The sequence below is a fragment of the Rhynchophorus ferrugineus genome, unplaced genomic scaffold, assembly GCF_030347505.1.
Source record: "Rhynchophorus ferrugineus isolate W39M unplaced genomic scaffold, kcgeb_rfMv2 rfM1, whole genome shotgun sequence".
Classification (NCBI taxonomy): Eukaryota; Metazoa; Arthropoda; class Insecta; order Coleoptera; family Curculionidae; genus Rhynchophorus; species Rhynchophorus ferrugineus.
Window position 1 is genome coordinate 50359886 of NW_027472580.1, and position 22024 is coordinate 50381909.

The 22024-nt window shown below is 32.2% G+C and overlaps 2 protein-coding genes and 1 long non-coding RNA gene across 3 annotated transcripts in view; 1 reads left to right on the forward strand and 2 right to left on the reverse strand.

Moving 5' to 3' along the window:
* LOC143206937 (uncharacterized) overlaps positions 1–22024 on the reverse strand; it is a 194632-nt gene that overhangs the window by 95817 nt on the left and 76791 nt on the right. The window lies entirely within an intron of this gene.
* BicC (protein bicaudal C) lies at positions 234–19752 on the reverse strand. The gene is made up of 13 exons (XM_076419746.1): positions 19391–19752; positions 19098–19211; positions 18971–19050; positions 16695–16907; positions 16395–16625; positions 13378–13653; positions 13106–13217; positions 7963–8269; positions 7706–7905; positions 6938–7188; positions 3706–3848; positions 3474–3649; positions 234–1595 (listed from the first exon to the last, which is right to left on the reverse strand). Exons 1-13 carry the CDS (start codon positions 19617–19619, stop codon positions 1486–1488), a joined length of 2442 nt encoding a protein of 813 aa, XP_076275861.1. The 5' UTR covers positions 19620–19752; the 3' UTR covers positions 234–1485.
* Mettl14 (Methyltransferase like 14) lies at positions 19917–21593 on the forward strand. The gene is made up of 6 exons (XM_076419768.1): positions 19917–20058; positions 20121–20291; positions 20354–20790; positions 20846–20961; positions 21014–21151; positions 21212–21593. The coding sequence occupies exons 1-6, from the start codon at positions 19993–19995 to the stop codon at positions 21463–21465; spliced, it is 1182 nt and encodes a 393-aa protein (XP_076275883.1). The 5' UTR covers positions 19917–19992; the 3' UTR covers positions 21466–21593.

Sequence of the window (22024 nt, forward strand, 5' to 3'; positions counted from 1 at the left end):
ATTTGAAAATTAATAGTAATCGCTGGGTGGAATATATGAGAAATATAGTGGAAGCAGAAATTTTAAGTAAACAAAAATTGAAAAATATATCAATATTACTACCACAAGTAATTTTAAACTGCTTTTCAATTTCAATTATTGAAAGTTAATATAAAATATAAGTTTCCTATTTTCTGATTTTCCAGACTAGTAATAATTAGAAATAGTTAAATAAGTTCACAAAGATACGGAAATTCTAATCTTTATCAAATATATTAATTCAAATAAATAGATTATTTAAACAGCATTGTAAATATTGTAACAACAACTATGATAAACAATAAATAAATAACTCCTAGCACCTAAACAATCATTCGGTATCGACTTAACAAGTATAAGATGAGTACAAAAGTTTTAATTCTTGATAAAAATATATTTAGCAAAATATCCCTAAATATTATCCAAAATTTTTAATAAATTGTCATGAGGTTCAGTATTCCAAATCAAATTAAAACTTTTGCTTACATATTTTCAACAATAAATTTAAAAATAATCGTATAATATAAATATTGCAAATCTACAATTGATAAAATAATCTTATTTCTACTCTTAGTATAAATTTAACAGGTAAAATATCACATATTTTATTGTCAAAATATACGTACAAAACACGACAATGTTATGTAACTGTACTGGGAATCGAAACAATGACCAAATAATATTAAGGCGACATAAAAATAGGACAGATTAAAATTTCAATATTCCCCATCGATCCGATAAGAATGCGAATCGCCACCAAACGAAAAACATACGATTTTATGTTTTTCTTTGCCGCGGCGGTGCCCTCCTTGTCGGACATCTACTGGGAAACACTGAAAACAACAGTCAAAACGATGAAAATATACAGAGCACTATCGGACTAAGTCCAAGCGCTTTGTCGTCGTAAGAATGCCCGGGATAAAGTCGAAAAGTTAATTTTCGGATCGTTTAGGGTATGTACCCTAATCAAAAGATTATGGGTTTCACATATATGACATTTGTAGGAGTAAAGATCGTATTGACCTTAAACACATAACCCTAAGTATTACTGACTATATTGTGATAGAGAAACAACAAAATTGAACCAGACACTAGAGATGTGTATCTGAAAATATCAACCGAGTTATTGCAAGACCCGGATGAATAGCACACAAAAAGTAAAGATGAAACCCTTACGACGGGCAAAGCGACCAACAGTGCTCTGCATAATATCCGACTTCATATACAGTGCACACTCAATAATAGCTTAAATTGAACTCCATAATCGAACGAACACACTTTCTCACTAAATATTAAAATAAAATATTTAAACAATGAGCTAATAAATAAATAAATAAATAATGATTTAAAGACTTAAAAATCTACTAGTAATCATTCCAAATCAAACGAATAAATGGTCTTTAAAAATAGGTTAAGGTCATGGAAATTTGGTAAATAATACTCGATATGTACGATACACCGCTGCTATTACCAATTATTATCTCGGGGACTGTTTGATGTACAGTTTGAGCTCGACGAAGAGCCTTTTCTTTCGGCACCTGGTGCAGCGGAAAAGGGTACAGCCCTCTTGCTCAGTTCTACAAATAAATGTTAGATATAGTTTTTAATAGGACTATTAAAAATATTATTAATTAACAATTAATATTATAATTATTATATATTATTATTATATTATATTATATTAATTAATATAACATTCGAAATATAATTTTATATCTAACTAAAGCATTCATTTGACTGAAATATTTTCTATATATCAGGTATAATATTCCCGAAATGTGGTAAACAAAATTCATTGAAATCTGATAACTATAAGTGGAGTTTAAATAATTATACAAAGTTCTATAGAGATTTTAAATCTTGTGAGGAAACGAAAGCATGAATTTGACTCACATGTTACCCATAGAACTAGACAGAATCTGTACCACCATGAAAACTTGTAAATAAACTTTAAAATTATTTTTCATGAAAAAAGCAGTGTCTTAAATAATATAACCTAGCTCCTGCCCTGAATATACAATATATAACTATTACGAAACGTCGACTAGTTATTCAATAAGCGTCGTTTCCAATCTGGAAGCAAATTCAAAATCAATTCAAATACTTGCGAGTACTTAAGTTATTGCTTGCAGCTCCACTAACGCACATTAGCTTTCCTCAAAAGGTACTGGTATCATAAAGTAATATCGAAGTGCCTTCAATTAAAAACCCCTTCTATTCTCAAATGGCCAAGCCTATTCTTCGATAAACTTTCCTCAAATTAATCAAAGGTAGAATTTCCTACACCCTACAGAGTTACTTTTCAACAGAGAGCAGTTATGGAAAACAATAGAACAAAAAGCTAAACTAAATCATCCAAAAACTCCTCCATTCCTAACTCAACATGACAAAATTCCTAAACTTTCAAAGATCTCGAATTATCGTTTCTGAAGAAAATACACAATAAGGCATTAATATCTTTGATAATCGCATTAGAGAATATAATCATTATTTCTTTCATCATTCTTTCAATCTGATCCCGATATTTCTTTAAAAGAAACGAAGTCCCCCACCAAATCAAAGCATATTTGTTCAAAATTCCCTCAAATACACATCAAGGTCGACATTTGCTTCATCTACTTTTTCCACAAATAATTAAAAACTCAACATCAGCATCTATCAACAACAAAAAACAAATGTTGTCAACACAATCGATTGCAACACTTCCATCCTTCCTTGTGGAAACAACCATTGTTGTAATTCCAAATAAAAATTAAAAAACAGAGCTTGTTGACTGGAAGTTCATCAGCATGTTCAATTCGATTTACGAAATTTCCATGTGCATATTTCTCAAATGGATTTCTGCAAACTCTTATGCTTTATTATCCATCCATCATCCAAAAATCCATGGACATCACATTTTACGCACAGGGCTCCGCTTTCTGCTGAGGGAATTTGTTTATTGACTAGATCCAAAACAAATTACAATAGCAACTGAGCGCAAGTGCAACTTGATTTAAAATCCAAACTATTACTAGAAAACCACCAGTTTACAGTAATATATCCACACCTTAACCGCTACTTCCACTAGTGCAGTCACATGCTATGGCAACAGTATCTATAACCCCAAATATACCGTCATCTTCAGGTAGGGAAGTGAGGTATAATTAAGGTACATTAATTAATAATTAATTTGTTAATTAATTGACTTTAATAAATTTAAATTCTTACGAATGTAGAAGAATTAGAAGCAAAAATACAGAATACAGAATATGAATAGAGTTTATGAAAGGATAGCTGGATACAAATTTAATTTTGAGCACTATTAAATGCCAATTAAGAAGCAAGAACATTAAGATAGAAAGTATAAAGGACGATAATAAGAAAACGTACTAAACTACTGAATTATTATGCGCTAAAAATAACGCCAATGAAATTATAGGTATAAAATAAAACGAAAAACAGACAAATCTCACCTGATATTGCCAGCAATATCCTTCTTCTGGCTCCGAAAGCAGTAACTCCAATGTCAATCAAATCTTGGTCTGTCAGTGTAGCAAATACTGTCAAATCAATTTCGTGCTGCTTGAAAACGGGTATATAATGGTCCAACTTCATGGCGGTTAGCATTGTTGAAAGATCCTGCCAGTTGCTATAAAAGATTAAAGTAATATTAGTGTGTAAGCAATCAATTCTCCGACGACCTACCTTGAATAATTCATTCTGTTCCAAATGTGAGTCGGAGTGTTATCAAGCAGATTGCTAGTGTTCAACATGGCGGAAGACGAAGTCGATGGCATGTTCATCAAGTCGCATTGTCGAGGAGAATTAGACTTCCATATTTCTTCTTCCTAAAGGAATAAAATTAGCACATATAAACTAATCGATTGTACTAAAATTAATTGACGTCACTAAAATTCATCCTTCGTAAGATAATATGTTGGAAATAAAAAAAACAATTTGACATAAAAAAACATACATGACATAATAAAACATTTTAAATGACGTATGAATATCGAAAAACAAATTATTGTAGTTAGGTTTGGTGGCGATATTGACCTGCAGGTAATAGCATATTTAAGATTTTCGTTTGACACCATTCTCCATGTTTGGACTTTGCTTTTCTGAAAATGAGGTTGATCAGGCAATTATTGTTACTGGCGCAATTTCACGACATAAAAACTGATTTTTTTGCTTCAATTAGATATTAATATTAATTTGGACGACACATTGTTTCAATAAGACTATTGCATAATATATTTCCTGGCCGTGTACTTTCTTGTTTCTGTAATCAGAATTATCCCCCCGATCATGTGACTTAACACCACATGCTTTATTTTTATGACATTTTATAGGGTAAGGTATTTGATAATTATATATATTATAATAAGTATTATTAGATAAGTATTTGGTAATGCATTTGAATATATCAAACATCGGAAGAAAAATTATCGCTATACAAACAGAAACAAGAAAACACTTATAAGCAAGCATATCTTAGATGCTTTCATGTGTTCTGGCCAATTTTCCCTATAAAAAGGCATTTATTGGAATAAATTGGTACAATAGATGTTATTTCCATCGTGTATATTACATTTTATCCATAACTTATTCCCATCTTTCTAGCCGACCGTTTCGAAAAAAAACGATGTTGGCATTCGATTATTACATATTCGAAATACTCAAAAAATAAACCAAATGGATAACCTGAAAAAATGTAACATGTTCTCAACATATAATTAACCAACAAGATTTAAGAATAAAAAGAACAACTCTATCGCGAACAATATAAATATTTCATAATTGTCTCAATTTATCGTTGATTTTTTTTGGATTAAAATATCTTCCCGAACCAATCTTAAGGTAAGCTAAACGATTGAACGATTGTACCAATATGTAGCTATAACAGATATGACATTGACGAAACTACTATAAGAAGGGGAAGCAAAAAGACAGATAGAGAGAATAATAGCATGTCTGTCCAAATGGAGACTTACCGCTATCGGCCATTTATTAGCATTGTAATCTTCAAAAACGTATTCTCATTACGTCCAATCCAATCAATTGTGTATTCTGAAGCATCAGCACTCCATCGAACGTTAAATAAAGTTTACGCTGTACAGGAAATTCAACAAGCTTCTACTTTAATACCACGCCTCATTAACATACGCTAACAATAGCCTAGATTATACCAATTTTGATCAAAATTAAGTATTTTTATTCAATTTCATATAATAAATATAGTTGTGTAAGGGTTGTATCCCACGACGTTTACATGTCATCACATTTCATAACTGGCTCCTAGGAGGATGCCGGAAGATCATATGTTTTCTTTGTTCTCTTTTAAATAAATTCAGTTAACCCGAATCAACTTACTACTCAAGAAAAGAAACAACTTGTCAAAAAAGAAGGCAGATTGGCGTTGGAGATGCAATCGTTCCTACTTAATGCATTCCTTACCACAATTTACTGGAGTTTAAATGAATACATCCTATTTTAGGCTGCGAAGGTCACCACAAGTACATTGAAAATGACATGATCTACTGAAATTAGAAAAAAATTTAGGAAGGAAATTAGGATCCATTCATTTTGAAAATCACTCGTAATCCTTGTATTCCTGGGACAACCATCACAGTTCAGGGTGAGAAGTCACCAAAACTGGACTGAAATTTTTATGAACTAACCAAATCTATAGGAAATTGCAGAACGGCAGAAACTTGCAATTCAGAGTGCAGTAGCTCAGTTCCTCAGTTAGAGACTATAGGAATTTGAGGATACCAATATTTAGAAAAACATTCTACGCAGATCAAATTACGAATGTTTGGGTAAAACAGTTTAGTTGAAAAGATAGAAGAAATGAAAGAAACTAATGGACGAATGTACAATGTAAGGCGCATCAATAACAAACGAATTTTACATTTTTACAAACTGAAATAACTACATTCGACATTATCTATCAGTGACTTAGTTATTTTATTGGATTATTTATTTAATTCTATTTCTATTTATATCTATTTAATTTTAAAGGATAAATTCTAGATACCATTTGGCCATAAGTGCTATTTGTAAATCAAGTCTTAACCATTTAAATAAATCTTGTCTAATGTGCTTGGCAAGCATTCTTTGTCCAGGAATTTCTTCAGTTCTTCATCACTAAATGTTATTGATTCCCTATCTTACCAGCAATAATCGCCACGCCAAATATTTTACTTACCAAAAGGACGATTAATATGAACCGCTATTTTTCCATATCCAAGATACTTCGAAGAAAAACTATTGATTTACCTATTGATAAAGATCATTGATAGAGAGAGAACAAAACTACGAATTAAGCATTCGAAAAGGTTTAAAAAGCCTATGGAGTTTCTTCCACTCAAAAAACTAATTCACAAGCTTCAAAAATGTTACCTAAGCAATGCACTGAACTCGTCAACTATTATGATTCACCCATAATATTTAAATTAAAATAAGAGGAAACTTACTCAACAATAAAAGAACAAAGGTGTACCTCAAAGCAGTGTATAACAATTAGCTGCATTTGTTAATAACACTACTATTGGAAACTACAATACCCAAGGACCGACGTATAACTATACTCAAACACGGAGAATAAAAGTCAACGAGAGTAAGTCACAAGTTCACATATAATCAAACTGCACATGTACCAATAATCTTTTCAATGACATTGATGTAAAAATCCTTTGTAATTGAACATTTTTTGAATGGAAAGTAAATTCTTAGAGACGAAAACTCAAAAAAGCTACAGATTAATTCCAATAGTTTGCTATTTCTTGTAAAATTTTCAAAAGTTACGAAGGTGAGTAGTAAAATCATCCATGTCCGTGTAAAAATAATTCCACTAGCATGAGTTAATTGTGTTATTACCCACCTTATGGTATTGCAACAATTTATGCTGATGAAACTGATAATCGATACAAACCCTTTGTCGAAATTTATCTGCCAAAAATCCACCAGGGCTAGTATGACTGATTCCGTATCCCGACCAGGAATTGTGAGGCACCCGGATGCTTGTGGGATTCGGCAAGGCCTGCATCGCCCTCACACCTGCCAGTCTTTTGTTCTCAAATTCGAACGGAGTCAAATCAGCCGATGATATGGTCAGTTTTTTCTCTAACGTCGGTCCGTGATACTCTCCGGGATTATTCATCTCTGACAATACCGATGCAAACTCTAGAACAGATGGTTTATCAGATATGTTAAGGAAGCTTACATAATTTATACATATATTAAAACCCAAATGAAACTAAACATAATCCCACATAAATGGAGAAGTTAATTGAAAATGCTAATTTGCATTTAAAAGTTAATGAGACTGAATTTTACTGATTTGCTAGAGATAAAACGGGTGAATAATTATACACACCCAGTATATGTGTAGTGGTATTTTTGATGAGAAATAATATAATGGAAAATGGAAACTTTTAAATCAAACAACATAATTGTTGCCAGGCTCTATTACGTTCAGATTCACAAATTGTAACTTACATCTTGTCCAACAAAATCGTTTATATCAATTAAAATAAGTACAAAACTTAAAAACAATAACAAATTACCAACCTCTCGTAAATAAATGAACAAATGAAAGGATTGGAATATATAAAATAACAAACAGACGCAAAGGTTAGATATAAAAGAAAACAAAACTAGGTTAAGCGATACAGTACAAGTTATATAAATATATTGTTACCGCTAGTACTGCTGTGGTTATACGGTGTGTTGTTATTCGGTGATTCAGTAAAATTTCGATAGCAATTTGGCGATGCGGAATGAGCCGGACTGGTTTTCGCGCTGGATATGGTCGATATCGAACTGGCGCTACATGAACTTGTGTTCGCCTTGGCTCCCTCTATGGTCGGTTCCATCGGAGACGGATTCAAGGACTGGTACCTGATACCAATATCAACGAATTAATCACTGGTTTCATCGAATAGGCGGGAAACTCACCCGCTGCTGTTAACGCTGTGCTGCATCATAGCCACATTGGAAAAGAAATGGGGTTGTTGTGTCATGCCAACGAACGGTGGGGCTGGATGCGGAGAGTTAACGCTGGGCGATGGAAAATACCAATTGGGAGAAATCATTGGACTCAGTAGTGGTGAAATAGTTGATGGAGTGATGTTTGTCGGTGTGAGAATGTCGGCATTGTGGGCGAGAGGCGTCACATTAGGCATGTGATACGATGAGGGGATATCCGCCTGAACAGGTGCCTCCTCAATACCCAGAATCATATTTCTAGCCTTGTAAATATTAGCTGAAAATAGAAAATAATAAGTATATGAGTTATAAAATGGGAAAGGGTTTTAATCAAAAAATTATTAATTTACTTATATAACACATGGGCTGAAAAGTCCCGGGCGAAACAAAGAAAACCAGGTTTTTTATTCAAAATTGGCTTTATTAATCAACGTAAGCTCCATCAAGAGCCACACAATCATTCCAGTGCCGCTCTAACATTTCAATACCACCTTTGTAAAACGATTTATCTTTTGCCTCAAAATAGGCTTGTCTCCAGTTGCTGTCCACTCAGATGACCGTTTCCGTATCGTTTTGATTCCGGAGTAAAATGATGGATCCATGATCCATTGATTTTGAGTCTGACCTGCTATATTTTTTATCTAATATGATATTTTCAATTTAACCTACCACTGAGATAGATGCTGAGGTATTTCACTAATTCTGTTTCGCTGGAGAGAGCATCATAACAAGCGCAATTTGCTTTTATTTGTAAAAAACCGCAATTGAAGCCCGTAGAATGATAATATAGATATATGGTGACAAGTGTATTAGTAAAAAAACGTATGGAGAGGACAAACAGCATCCCGGAGTTGTAAAAAAAATTGAAAATGCTGAATTGGAGGAACTGCTGAACGAAAGTTGCTAAACTCAACAAAAACTTACCCACTCATTATAAGATACTCAGCAAGCTATTTCCCATCGATTAAAAGTCTTTAATATGATTCAAAAAGAAATATAATGGCTATCAGATAAATTAAAGCCTAAAAAAGTTGAACGGCGTTTTTATAACAGCAACTACTCTGAAAACAAAAAAAAGGTATTTTGCACTGCATAGTAACTGGAAACGAAAAATATATTCACTATAAGAATGGAGAGTTGAAAAAATCATGACGACCTCCGTGGATCGATTCTTGAATCGGAACTAAAGAAGACGATTTTTATCGACGTGGAATTCACACGCTAATCAAAAAATGGGCCACGGTTGTAAATAGTAGAATAGCAAATTATTGTAGAATAAAGCTTAATATTTGAAAAACAGCGGCAGTATCCAAATTGCACTCCTTCATGTCTCACAAGAATAAAATAACATCTGTAACCACGTTTCATTTTGCAATGACAATTAATAAGCTCAAAACTTAAATGAATAAACAGAACTTATAAACCTTTGTTTTGGCATTCGAAATGTGTGTCCGTGTAGTGTTTCCAGATATTATATGTCAAAGGCAACAAAAACCATATAGCAAATATCTCTCTTTCTACGTGTTAAATGGTATATATCGTGTTTTTTTACTTTATTTAACTGAATACTGGAGTATACAGCCGATAGTCTTTGCCTATCGGCAAGCTGGATCAGGAACCCGCCATCGACAAGTTCATGAGGCGTGCAATGGCGCCAAAGCGTGAAAGACGCCGTCAAGTTATATAATTTAAATATTTTTGACGTTTTATTACAACAAATTTACATAAAATTAAATGTTATTTATCAATACCGATGGTGAATTTTTTTATCTGACAACTACCAATACCGGCCGATCGTGAAATTGTACTATTCCTCTTCCTAATTTTCAGATTTAATCTTGCAAAATGTTTGTATTGCCTATTTTCTCTCCTAAAAGCTTGAAAGTTTGAACAACCTTCTCTTCATCCAATTTTTTTACAGAAATATCATTTGAATAAAGGGTTTACTAACATGTTCAAAATGTTTAATTTTAAAATTTTTGTTTTACCTATATTGATATAAAATGTAAGTATTGTGCTACAGCCTACTTAATAAAAACGATATTGTTATCAAGATTATGCAAACAAACAAATTTAATATTTCGCAGGCTTGAACAAACCTGAAAGCTGAAAACAACCTGAGGTTGAAATTTTGAATATTTCTTTCAGTCAAACTTTTTAAAGGAATATAATTTAAATAAAGGGTTTACTACTATGCTGGTAGATGCCAAAGTTTTAGTATCTTGCTTGGAAATAGATGCGAAAATCAAATATTTAGAAATTTTAAGACAAAAAAAAAGAAGATTTTGACAAGTATTCCGGCCAAAATCAATTTAATGTTTATAGAAAACTTGATGAAAAACTTTACGTGATAAAGATCGAAAAGACGGAACATAATTTTTGCATGACTTACAATTTCTACAAAATTGTAATAAAAATGTGATGTCATCTGTAGTATAAACACATAATTATATAATAATATATAAACTTCTGTTATCTTTTTCTATTATCTACTTCTATACAACAGAGAGACAATTGTTTAAATTAAAATTAACAATTACTTACGACCTAGAATAAACCAGGAGCGGTTAGAAAATCTAAAGAGCAACCAGACATTGAACATTTTATTAACAAATTTGCCAGAAGTAAAGCTATACTTTTGCCTTTTTTTTCATGTAATGTGTCTATTTGAAAATTGGACAATGCAAATATATTTTATTTGAACGTTTTGCTTTTAAAAAATTTGGAATATATATTTTATAACATTAACACCGATTTATTGTTACTATGCAATAAAAATTTAAATAATATTTTACGTGTGTAATTACTGTTTGCCTCAAATAAAAAATGCATGCAAGCAACGTAAGCAAACAAAGTCTCTAATACATTGAATTTTGACCATCATCAAATTATTGTCTTTTTTCAAATTATGCAGAAATTCAAAAACTTTACGTATATTAAAATTTAACGTAATCATACTTTTGGCTCAGTAAAGACGCTAATCGGTATTTCGAAAAAGGACGCAGAAGATGCTTGACGCGTCACTGGCTGGAATATATGTTGATTATCCGTATAAAACAGCGATTTGCCCTGGTAAAGGAAAAAATCTATTTCGTTATTTTTTAATAACTAACAAATAACAATTCATTAGATCCAGTGATTAATAGTAATATTTATTAGTAATAATTTTCTCAGTTGTCTGCAATATGGGTACTAGTACCTAGTGCAAAGTCATATGTGATCCGATCACATAAAATTGTTAACACTATCATTCCATATAGCAACAACGCTAAATATCTTGGAATGAATCTCGATGCAAAACTTCGCTGGAAAGAACATATAAAGAAGAAAAGAAAAGAACTGGAATTGGAATATAGGAAAATGTACTGGCTAATTAGAAGAAAATCACAATTATCAGTACATAATAAATTGCTATTAAACGGAGTTCAATTATGGGGATGTTCTGCAAAGAGTAACATTAATAAAATACAAATTTTTCAGAACAATGTCCTGAGAGGTATTGTGGGTGCACCCAAATACTATAGGACTGATTACCTACATCGAGACCTTCAGATACCCACAGTCAGTCAAGAAATCAAGAGAATTGCAAGGGGGCATGAGGAAAGACTCCATTCTCATATTAATATTGAAATATTGCAACTTTTGGATAACACCAGAACAGGACACAGGCTCAAAAAAATAAAACCATCTGATCTTGTGTAGTGTTGTGTAGTGAGGTGCATATATTAAAAAATTCAGCAGTGATATGTGTAAACATTATTTCGCCAGAGACTGAGTTAGGGCCGATGGGTCCTCCTAGTTATATACCTAGATTTAAGTTAGCATAAAGACAAATTGTAGGTTAGATGGAAACGACTAGTAACAATATATTAATTAAATAATAAAAAAAACATAAAACTGTAAAATTCTACTCAGAGAATATTGAAAATTCTAATATATTTCATGCACTGTCCAGTAACTTTAGTTGGGAAAGTATGACATTTGTTGAGATGAATTTAATCATCTTTGTGGACTAATACATCCGAAACAATGGTACAGATATAATATTTTCAAATAGTCACTATTACACTCAAACATTGAAAGTTTCATCTTTGAGGAGGTTCCATGTGATATTTTGGATCAAAAACTATTCTCATATAAATTTCTTTTACATTCGGTGATTCATTTAAGTAATGAAGCCATCGAATATAGAAGAATATTCTACTTGCTGTAATCACGGATTTTGTATACGTATTTTTGTATTTGTAAAATATGTGTCAAATATATTCGAATGCATTCAAACTATCGATTTCCAAATACCCGGAATGTTGTAATTGATAATGATGGTCTCCCAAAATTCATTGTGTTATTCCGTTTCATGTTATATCATACCTATAATTATGTTCGTCCACTTGGTTAACATCTCCATTGCTCTCATATAAGCAAATGAAGTTATTTTTAATACAATCCACATTCACCACTCCTCTAATCTTTGCATAATCATTTGTAATCTTGCAATCATTGTTTTTTTATTAAGATAATCATCAGTTGGTTTGGTTTGGTAAATAAAATATGCATAAATAAGCAGAATATTTTATCTTTTAATAAATCTTGACTGCTTACTGGACTATTTCACAAATGTTACCGCACATGATTAATTTCAATGATTTTCAAATAACTAAATGGACTGTTGGCCAACCATCTATACGATCGTCGTTCAATGTCTGATTTAATGATTATTCAACAATGTACCAAAGATGTTATAATTTTATAGTTTTAGATATCCATACTCAAAGTTTAGATTGAAAAAGAGGCTGACAGATTCATTAATTGACAGATGAGATGTTAATGGAAGTATATATGATTAAAATATGAAATCTTTTAATTATTATCTCAAGACAAAATGCACAAGTTATACAATGGTGTAACTAGTTATATGGTATAATTATAAAATAATTCTAAACTAATGAGGTATTGGTTAATTTAGTTCGAATATACAAATATCACCCAAATGAATAATCAAGGTGTTGTGTTATTCGTTAAGAAATTATTGATGTTAGTGCTTGTATTCTAGTGTGCTACACTTGTTACGACGTACACTAAAAATAAATAAAAAAAAACATCATGTACTTACTTGCAAGTCTTTCAATTCCTTTAATTACACAAGCCTTCATAGCTTTATTTGCCTTTGGTCTAATATTAATGATAACATCACAAGATGTTTGTATATCTGCTATTTGTTCAGGCTAAAAACAGAAAATGTAAAATAAAAGTCAATCATCGAAATTATTGACTTCCGGATTGTCTAGTTTTAGTCAGTCATTGTGGTTCAAATCCAAATTCAATGGTCCAGATATTAACGAAAAGCTAAGTAGTAAAATATTTTAGTTTAAGATAAGTTTTTACCTTTAGTCCGGTTAGATCATCCGGTAAATCGAAAATAATAATCAATGGTAAACTGCCCATCAACAATTGTCTCGCTTTATAAACGTTGTGAATATTTCCAGTAATGTTAATGTTGCTCTTCTTCAAAGTTGGAATGTTAGGGTCTTGGGCGTCAGGAAACATGATTTGACAACCCGTATACTGCATAATAGCTTTCAGATTGGAATGATTTTTCGCCAAGACAATTTGATGGTGATGAGGCGAAATTTCCATCGACATTTGAACAGGTATTTGATTCTAAAAAATTATATTTTTTTCTCAACGAAATGTATATTATTTCAAGAAATATATTCAATAATAATAGGTAAAAAGGTAAAGTTCAAAAAAAATCCTGACAAAAAAGAACAATTTTTAGGCGGAAAGAACTGACACTGATAAAAAAGATGTAATATGTGTAAGAAGTCCAAGTGGAGAAATAATTAGTACTGATGATATGAAAAAAAAATATTATGGCTGTTTTACTAAAAAATGAAAATAATTTAAAAGAAAAATAGAATAAAAAAACTGTAAAAATTCAAATATGTTTTAAACGTCTCTCAATTTTTTAATAACAAATTACTATTTAAAACCTACTAATAACTTATCAAAAATATATATTAAATTGTGAGGTCTTAATGAGATGTTGGGAAAATGTTTACACTTTTAATTCAATTGGTTCCAATCATTTCTGCTCTTTCAAAATTTTTTTTAGAAAAAAAGCCTTCCAAATATGCTCCATCCTTAACGAATAAGGAGCATTGTGTCTGCTTTGCTTGCTATGACTTCTTATGGTAGCATTGCATATACTGAACTGAAGAAAAACTAATTTCGTTTTTTTTTTTATATCTTTCAAAGTGAATTTAACTATATGAATTTCAAAAACTAATCAATTATATATGTACCATTATGATCTATGACCTTTTGCCAGTTCCTACTTTCTTTATTCTTCTTTTGACCTTCGAGAACCGTTAGGAGTAAATATAATTAATTCAGGTGGTTAGTGGATTAGTGGAAATGCAAAAAAAAATGTACAGTAACAACGCTTAAATTTGATAGTTTTGATAAATTGCAAGACTTATTGGACTAAAATCCAATTTAAGCTCTCGAAAAACTTTCAGGCTATTAATATTTGATTTTACTATTTTCAGACATGCTGACAGGGTTAGATAGGAAATATCTAAAAGGACAAATACTATACAAATTGAGTGAAAACGCCATTTCAAACCTTTTCAATATCGCAGTCTCGTTGCTTGTCAGGCAAAACAGGAAGATATTCTTATGGCGTATTGTGGCAATGAAAACTCAGTGATCTCTCAACGACGTTTCATATATTCCGATGTGCTATCTATATTAAGCAAAGATGGTTCTTCATTATAGTTTATCAAGCAAAAATATTGATTCCGTTAGTGACGAACATGAATAATGTTTTCATAAGGATGTCGATACATTCTAATAGAGTTAATAAAAAAGGTAAAGGGCTACAATGCTTGCAAGTTATTATTGGATCATTGTAAGAGATACCCCAGAATTATAACATAAAGCTGCATAAAAATAATCGTGTATATTGTTTGTGTCATATAGTGCTTCCGCAAACAAAGTTGCAAATTTATTCCATTTTGTTATTTTAATTATATAGTAATTAAAACGTCAAAGTGTAATAATAATAATAATAACTGTGAAATGCTGTTTCAAGGGTATGATGGGAAGTCATCTCTACATCGTGTAGTGACGGGTGATGAAAAGTGGATTTATTTTAAAAATCCTAAACGCAAAAAATCATGGTTATCATCTGATGAAGCTCGTCGATCGGCTCCAAGACCAAATCGTTTTGGTCGCTCTATGTTTGGTGGGACCAGAATGGTATATTACGAATTGTTTAAACGTAGTGAAGCAGTTAATAGTGGTCGCTACCAAAAACAAATGACATTTTCAACCAACCATTGATCGGAAAACGTCCATAATGGACCCGAAGACAAAGTAAAGTGATTGTCCAGCACGATAACGCGCCGTCTCATAAAGCAAAACCAACTCAAGGAAGCATTGAATGCACTAGGATGGAACATATTATGGCACAAGCCGTACTTTCCAGGTCTTACCCCGTCTGACTATTAACTTTTCGGATAAATGGGACACACGATTCCAGAGCAGCACTTTGCCAATTTCGAAGACTTTAGAAAATAGCTCGATGAGTGGTTTTGCTCAATGACAAACAGACCTTTTGGATAGCATCCATAAAAATTGCCTGAAAGTTGGGCAAGATGTATAGAATCGAATGGCCAATACTTTGAACAAATAAAATCTTGAAAATTTTGTAGATTTTTTTCGAAAAAAAACCGATAATGACTTTCCGGTACACCTAGTATAATATATCTCATTGCATGTAATAAGAGGTAACATTACTTACGTGTAAATAATACGGCGCGTATGTATTGCTCAGTTTACATGCTAACTCTTATACGTTATATCGTGTCTTCTACGATGGTTAAAAGATCAATAAAGATCTAAAACTTCAAAAAAGTCGGAGTGTCTATCACGAAAACTGAATTCTATAACGTTTCATGAGAGACTGTATTTGCAGTAATAGCAATTTATATGTGTGTATAGTAAAACATCATCAGCGAAGACGAATAATGAACCAAACCCAAAGTTAATTAACAGAGACTTACGAATATTAAAAAGGATAAATAACAGACAACATAAAACTACAGCGGCAAAAATGACACCAGAATCTGCACACTTGCATAATAGTGTTTCAAAAAAAACAGTATGGCGGAAACTCCACAAACACAATGCTAACGTTCATGGAAGGTCTGCGATTGAGAAGCTGCCAATAATAATAGGTGATAATAATTGCATATAAAATAATTTTCTCAAAAACAATACTGAATTTTTAAAAGACCAAATACATACTTATTAATGTAGGACAGGTTTATTTCATACCACAAATTTTATTTCTCTTTGTGTATATTAAAGAACAAAAAAAAACGTTTTAACCATACCGCAAGATTTTCACACATGAACTCCATCAACAATAGGGTAGCATGTTTAACCTGGTGCACGTCCCATTCTACACCCTTAACCAAAACCAAGGTGGCGTGGAGCTTAGGCCTAGTCTTGAACATCACCTGGACTTTGTACTGTTCCTGGATTTTAGTTACGTAAGGTGAGTTGGCGTCGACGTTCTGCGACATAATGGGCAACTCGAAACCGAATATTAGTGGTATCAACTCCTACCAAAATTATACAATAAATAATACAACAATTATACAATAATTGTAACCAGTTCGAAAATGTCTTACGCGTACTCGCGACCTGGCATGTTCGACGCCTTCGATGTCACCGGAAATGGACACCTGGTTACTTTTCTCGTTTGGATTGGAGCGGTTAGAGTCAGGGAAATGTACATGACATCTCGTCTCCTCCATCACGCGTTTGATGCTCAATCCTCCCTTGCCAATTATATGTGAATGGTCTGTATAGCTAACGTCCATTTTCATTGTCACTCGATTACACTACAATTGAAACAAATTTGGTTAATTTATTATGAATTATTTATAATTGGGGTCGGGATGGGACGAAGTTAATAACACCGGGTAGACTTTGGAACAAAAGACAAACTTTATTTATATTGCTGCCTATTTATATCTTTTGAACAACCGCTCCAGAAAAACTACAAAGCCCTCTACTGGTTATTTCTTACAAATTATTTATAATTCGGTACGAGACGGAACTAACAACTTCACTTTTGGCTTCAGAACAAGAGAAAAACTTAATTTTCATCACTGCCCATTTATATATTTTGAACAGTCGCTCAAAACAACGCTCTCTACTAGTTATTCTTCGTCTATTTATACATATTAGGAATGGGTTCTTTTATGGACAGAAAACAGATATTTAACAATATTAATATACACATTTTACTTTAAAATTATTTACAATAGGCGATACCGAATAAATATTTAACTATATTTCTCTTATATTAAATAATAAGTCTAAGTTCTAGTCTAAAGTTCAAGTCTAAGTCTAAAAGTCTCTTAGCACAAACTTCGTTCTCATCTCTAGATCAGGTTTTGTTCGATTATATCTGTTGGTTAACAATTAAACAAACTAATTCAATAGTTATTACATTTCTCCATTTCCCGTGACAGATTTTCATTTAGTATTATTGAGTTATTTAGTTAGTGTATACACGCTCAAAATTTCATTTTCGATATTCATTACCTTTGTTGTTTAATTTAAACAAATCCGCTGGCGAAGCCCGTTAAATACTTATAACGTATAGTGGTACTGCTCGGTCATATCCTAATTGTTGGTTTTGATTTCAACGATTTAGAAGCAGTGGCTTTGATGTCAATCACGAAGAACGACCAAAAAGTCAGAATACAATGAATTGCAGGACTTATTGGACGAAAGCCCAGCTCAAACTCTCATAACTTTCAAACAGCATAGAAGTCCATGTATAATTCGATGTGAATGGCTTATATGCGTTAGAAAAGATTCAAAAGGTGGCTAATTGCTTGCTAGTCAAGGAAGAGCTTTCTGTGTCGATGACTGACAATGAAAAATTAATCCATTACGACAATCGCAATCGCAAAAAGTCATGGGTTAGCCCAAGAAAACCATCCACATCGATATCGAAGCGAATAGCAAGGTGTACTGTACAACGAGCTGCTAAAACCGAATAAAACTATTACTACAGTGTCTTCGAACGTTAATAGATAAATTTAACGACATACTGTTGGAAAAAAACAAGCAATAGCGATTAACAGGCGCAAAGTCATCCTCTTATATGACAATGGTCGGTTTCACGTCGCAACTGTTGTGCAGGAATACTGTTACAGCTTGAATGGAAAGCTCTGCCATGCACAACGTACTCTCCAGACATTGCGGCAGCGCCTTCTGATTACCACCACTTGTTGAGATTCATACAACATGGCTGACACACAGTTTCTAAATATTGAAGAATTGCGAAAATTGATCGATGATTTCATCGCTGCCAAACCAACTGCGCCAATTTGTCCTATAGCAAGAATATAATTATCATTCAAAGCGTGGCAGTTTTGTCTCTAACGTTTTAGAAGATAAATATCTCAAGATTAATTTACGGTCCATTAAGATTATATAAATATTTTACTACACCGTAATCACAATACAGGAAACACTTATATAACAAATTAATTCATTTATAATATATATGTTTAAACTCTCCTCTTTTGCCAATTTGAGTTTATCTAAACTAAATCTCCTACATGAACTCTGAGCCACGCTCCTCAGCATTAAGCCTACTGAACGGCAAGTTACCAAATTAAAAACTATCCTAAAAAATAATCTTACCCAGGTTACCAGTAAGGCTAAGATGATGTTTACTTATCTAATTTTTCAATCTTGCGTATAAATAGTTACATAGTATTTCCCATCACTTAACTATAAAATATTATAATATTTTTTGTGTTAAACTGTGCGTCTGTCCGTATGTGTGTTAGTTACCAAACTGTTTCAAAAGAGAATTATTGATGAGAATAAAATCAATAAGTTACAGGAAAATTTATAAAAAAAAGAACAAGAAAATGCTCACCCTGGTATTCAAGACACTTAAGATTCTTTCTTTAGCAGCTTGAACATCCTCGGGCCTACCAGCTATTCTTACATGGGGATCTAAAACAAGCTATGTTATTTGAAAATTCATTAATATGATATTTCACCTTTCTTAGATTTGGCTCCTATTTTTAGTTTATTAGGCCATGTAATAATTGTGTCTGTATCTTCCATGACTTTAGCAAAAAATACATCAGCAGGAAACAAAGCATCGTTGTCGCCTATTATGTAAATATATAAAATAAATATACTACAATATATTTGAATTTCAAATGTATATTTAAATAAATAATTTGTAATTAAATTTAATTACATTAATTAAAAGACATAAATTATTGTAACAATGAAATAAAAATAAAATAGTATTAATTTAAAAATGTTCATGAATTTAGTTACTAACCAGTGAGCATCTTCTCCAATTTGGATCGATCAACTCGGAATCGTTCTTGGTGCAAATCCGATACGTCCGTTAGTCCCAGACGGGAAACCAAGTCCCGCAAATCTTCTCTGGAATCCCACCGAGAAGCCCATCCAGACGTCATGGTACCGCTCTCCGAAACTTCGGACATGGTGTCCGAATTTTTCGCCATATCGGCCGTTTTTGAAACGGCCAAATAGTTGCAAGCCATTTTTAATAATAATACTTTATTCTTTTCAACACAACTTTTATATTTTTGTTTTAATTAATTATTAGCAAAACAGTCATCCAAAAAAAATTATCTAAAAATAATTAAACAGTGTATTAAAATGTACGTTGAACAGTATTTTTGGATGACTGAATTAATTTTTGCGATTGAGGTATAGACATGTGAACGATTTTATTTTTGTTTATTTTTTATACACGATCCTAATTTTTTAATCTTTTTTATATAAAAAATATAAATGTATATTGCATATAGGCAACTGAAAATTATTCTGTGCTATATGTGAAAGAGGAACTAACCTTAAATATATTTAATCATAACAGCATCATAACATCATCTTACTATTAAATATCAAGAAATGGGTGATATGTTAAAAGAACGACGAGAAAAATCTCGAAAAAGGAAACAGTTATTAGCTCAAACAGTAGGTAATATATTATATACAATTTATCCGTCAAGTAATGTGCTTTGTATTAAATTTTATAGTTAGGTGTCTCTAGTGCCGATGAATTACGGCAAATATTGGGAACTGGTGATGTTCCTACTAAGAAAAATCATAGTAAACCTACTTCAAGTTCTCATGGTTCAGAACAGTATGATTATAAAAAGGATGGTGTTGATGAGATGGTTTATAGGGACTCTTCAACATTTCTTAAAGTATACTAGCCTCTTGTATAAATATATTTTAAAATTATTATATTATTTTTAAATTAATACAGGGTACACAATCTTCTAATCCCCACAATGACTACTGCCAACATTTTGTTGATACTGGACAAAGACCTCAAAATTTTATACGAGATGTAGGACTTGCTGATAGATTTGAAGAATATCCAAAACTTAGAGAATTAATCCGTTTGAAAGATGAACTGATATCCCAAACTGCAACACCACCTATGTACTTGAAGTGTGACTTAAACACTTATGATTTAAAAAGTTTAAATGCAAAATTTGATGTAATTTTGATTGAACCACCATTAGAAGAGTATCAAAGGACAATGGGAGCTACCAACATGCAATTTTGGTCATGGGACCAAATTATGAATTTAGATGTTGGAGAAATTGCTGCACAAAGAAGTTTTGTGTTCTTATGGTGTGGCAGTTCTGATGGTTTAGATATGGGTCGAGTGTGCCTTAGAAAATGGGGATTCAGAAGGTGCTATATTCAATATTATTATTTGAATACTATTAAAGATGCATCCTTTTTTTAGGTGTGAAGATATATGTTGGATAAAAACAAATATCAAAAACCCAGGACACTCAAAAAATTTAGATCCAAAAGCAGTTTTCCAAAGAACTAAGGAACATTGTTTAATGGGAATAAAAGGTTTGATTATTTTGCTTATTTTAGTAAATCAGATTATTAACTTTTCATGTAGGAACTGTAAGAAGATCAACTGATGGAGATTTTATTCATGCAAATGTTGACATTGACCTGATCATATCTGAAGAACCTGAATATGGTAGTTTAGAAAAACCAGTTGAGATTTTTCATATAATAGAACATTTTTGCTTAGGTAGGTTATAGTATATTAGAAATTTTATTTTTGTTAATGTTATATTGCTGATGATTGTAGGCAGAAGACGACTACACATATTTGGTAAAGATTCTACAATCCGCCCTGGCTGGTTATCAATTGGGCCTGAACTAACTAATTCCAATTTTATGCCAGATATTTATGCTAGCTATTTCTCTAATAACCAAACTACAACAGGATGTACAGAACGAATTGAGGCACTAAGGCCTAAAAGTCCACCGCCAAAAGGCAAAGGCAGTGCTGGTGGTAGAGGCAGAGGTAACTTTCAGCGAGGTCGAGGAAGAGGCAGATAGGACTATTACTAATAAGACTGGATTCCTTTTTTAACATGTGATTTACACTTTTTACTGTGTTTTTGTATTCTCAACATAATGGCACAGTAACAAAATGTATTTTCTAAATAAATAACCATTTATTTGAATTATATAATTTCATTTTTATTATATTTAAGTCTCCTTTTTGACTAACAAGGGCTTATCTGGACTGGACATACTTGGGCTCAGAACCACGGTCGTCGGCATTAAGCCTTCCGACTAGCGAGTGACCAACTTAGCAATTATCCATAGAACATCCTGTCTCATCCAGCCTGGTAAATGGGATCATTTTCCTTATCGGATTTTGCACTCTTGCCTAAGACAATCACAAACATAAATTTGACCATGCCCCACCAGGATTCGAACCTGCCACTATCGCAACAGTAAGAGAACCTTTACCAACACTGTGCCAACCAAGCCGGCTATACAATTTCTATTTCATTTATTAAAATCTGACATTTTTGACAAGTTTAAAGTCTCATTCAGTTAACAACTTATTAATACCAAAAATACTTAGGTGAAAAGGTATAGTAAAAAG

Bases quoted from the DNA above. Each gene is read 5' to 3' on its own strand.
- BicC (XM_076419746.1), bottom strand. From the start codon at position 19,619: ATGGCTTGCAACTATTTGGCCGTTTCAAAAACGGCCGATATGGCGAAA. The intron at 8,270-13,105 runs GTAAGTACATGA...TTCTATTTTCAG, and splicing joins AGGAATTGAAAGACTTGCAA to CTAATATTTACAAGGCTAGA. The intron at 3,650-3,705 runs GTAGGTCGTCGG...AATCTTTTATAG, and splicing joins AACAGAATGAATTATTCAAG to CAACTGGCAGGATCTTTCAA.
- Mettl14 (XM_076419768.1), top strand. From the start codon at position 19,993: ATGGGTGATATGTTAAAAGAACGACGAGAAAAATCTCGAAAAAGGAAA. The intron at 20,292-20,353 runs GTATACTAGCCT...AAATTAATACAG, and splicing joins ACTCTTCAACATTTCTTAAA to GGTACACAATCTTCTAATCC. The intron at 21,152-21,211 runs GTAGGTTATAGT...TGATGATTGTAG, and splicing joins AATAGAACATTTTTGCTTAG to GCAGAAGACGACTACACATA.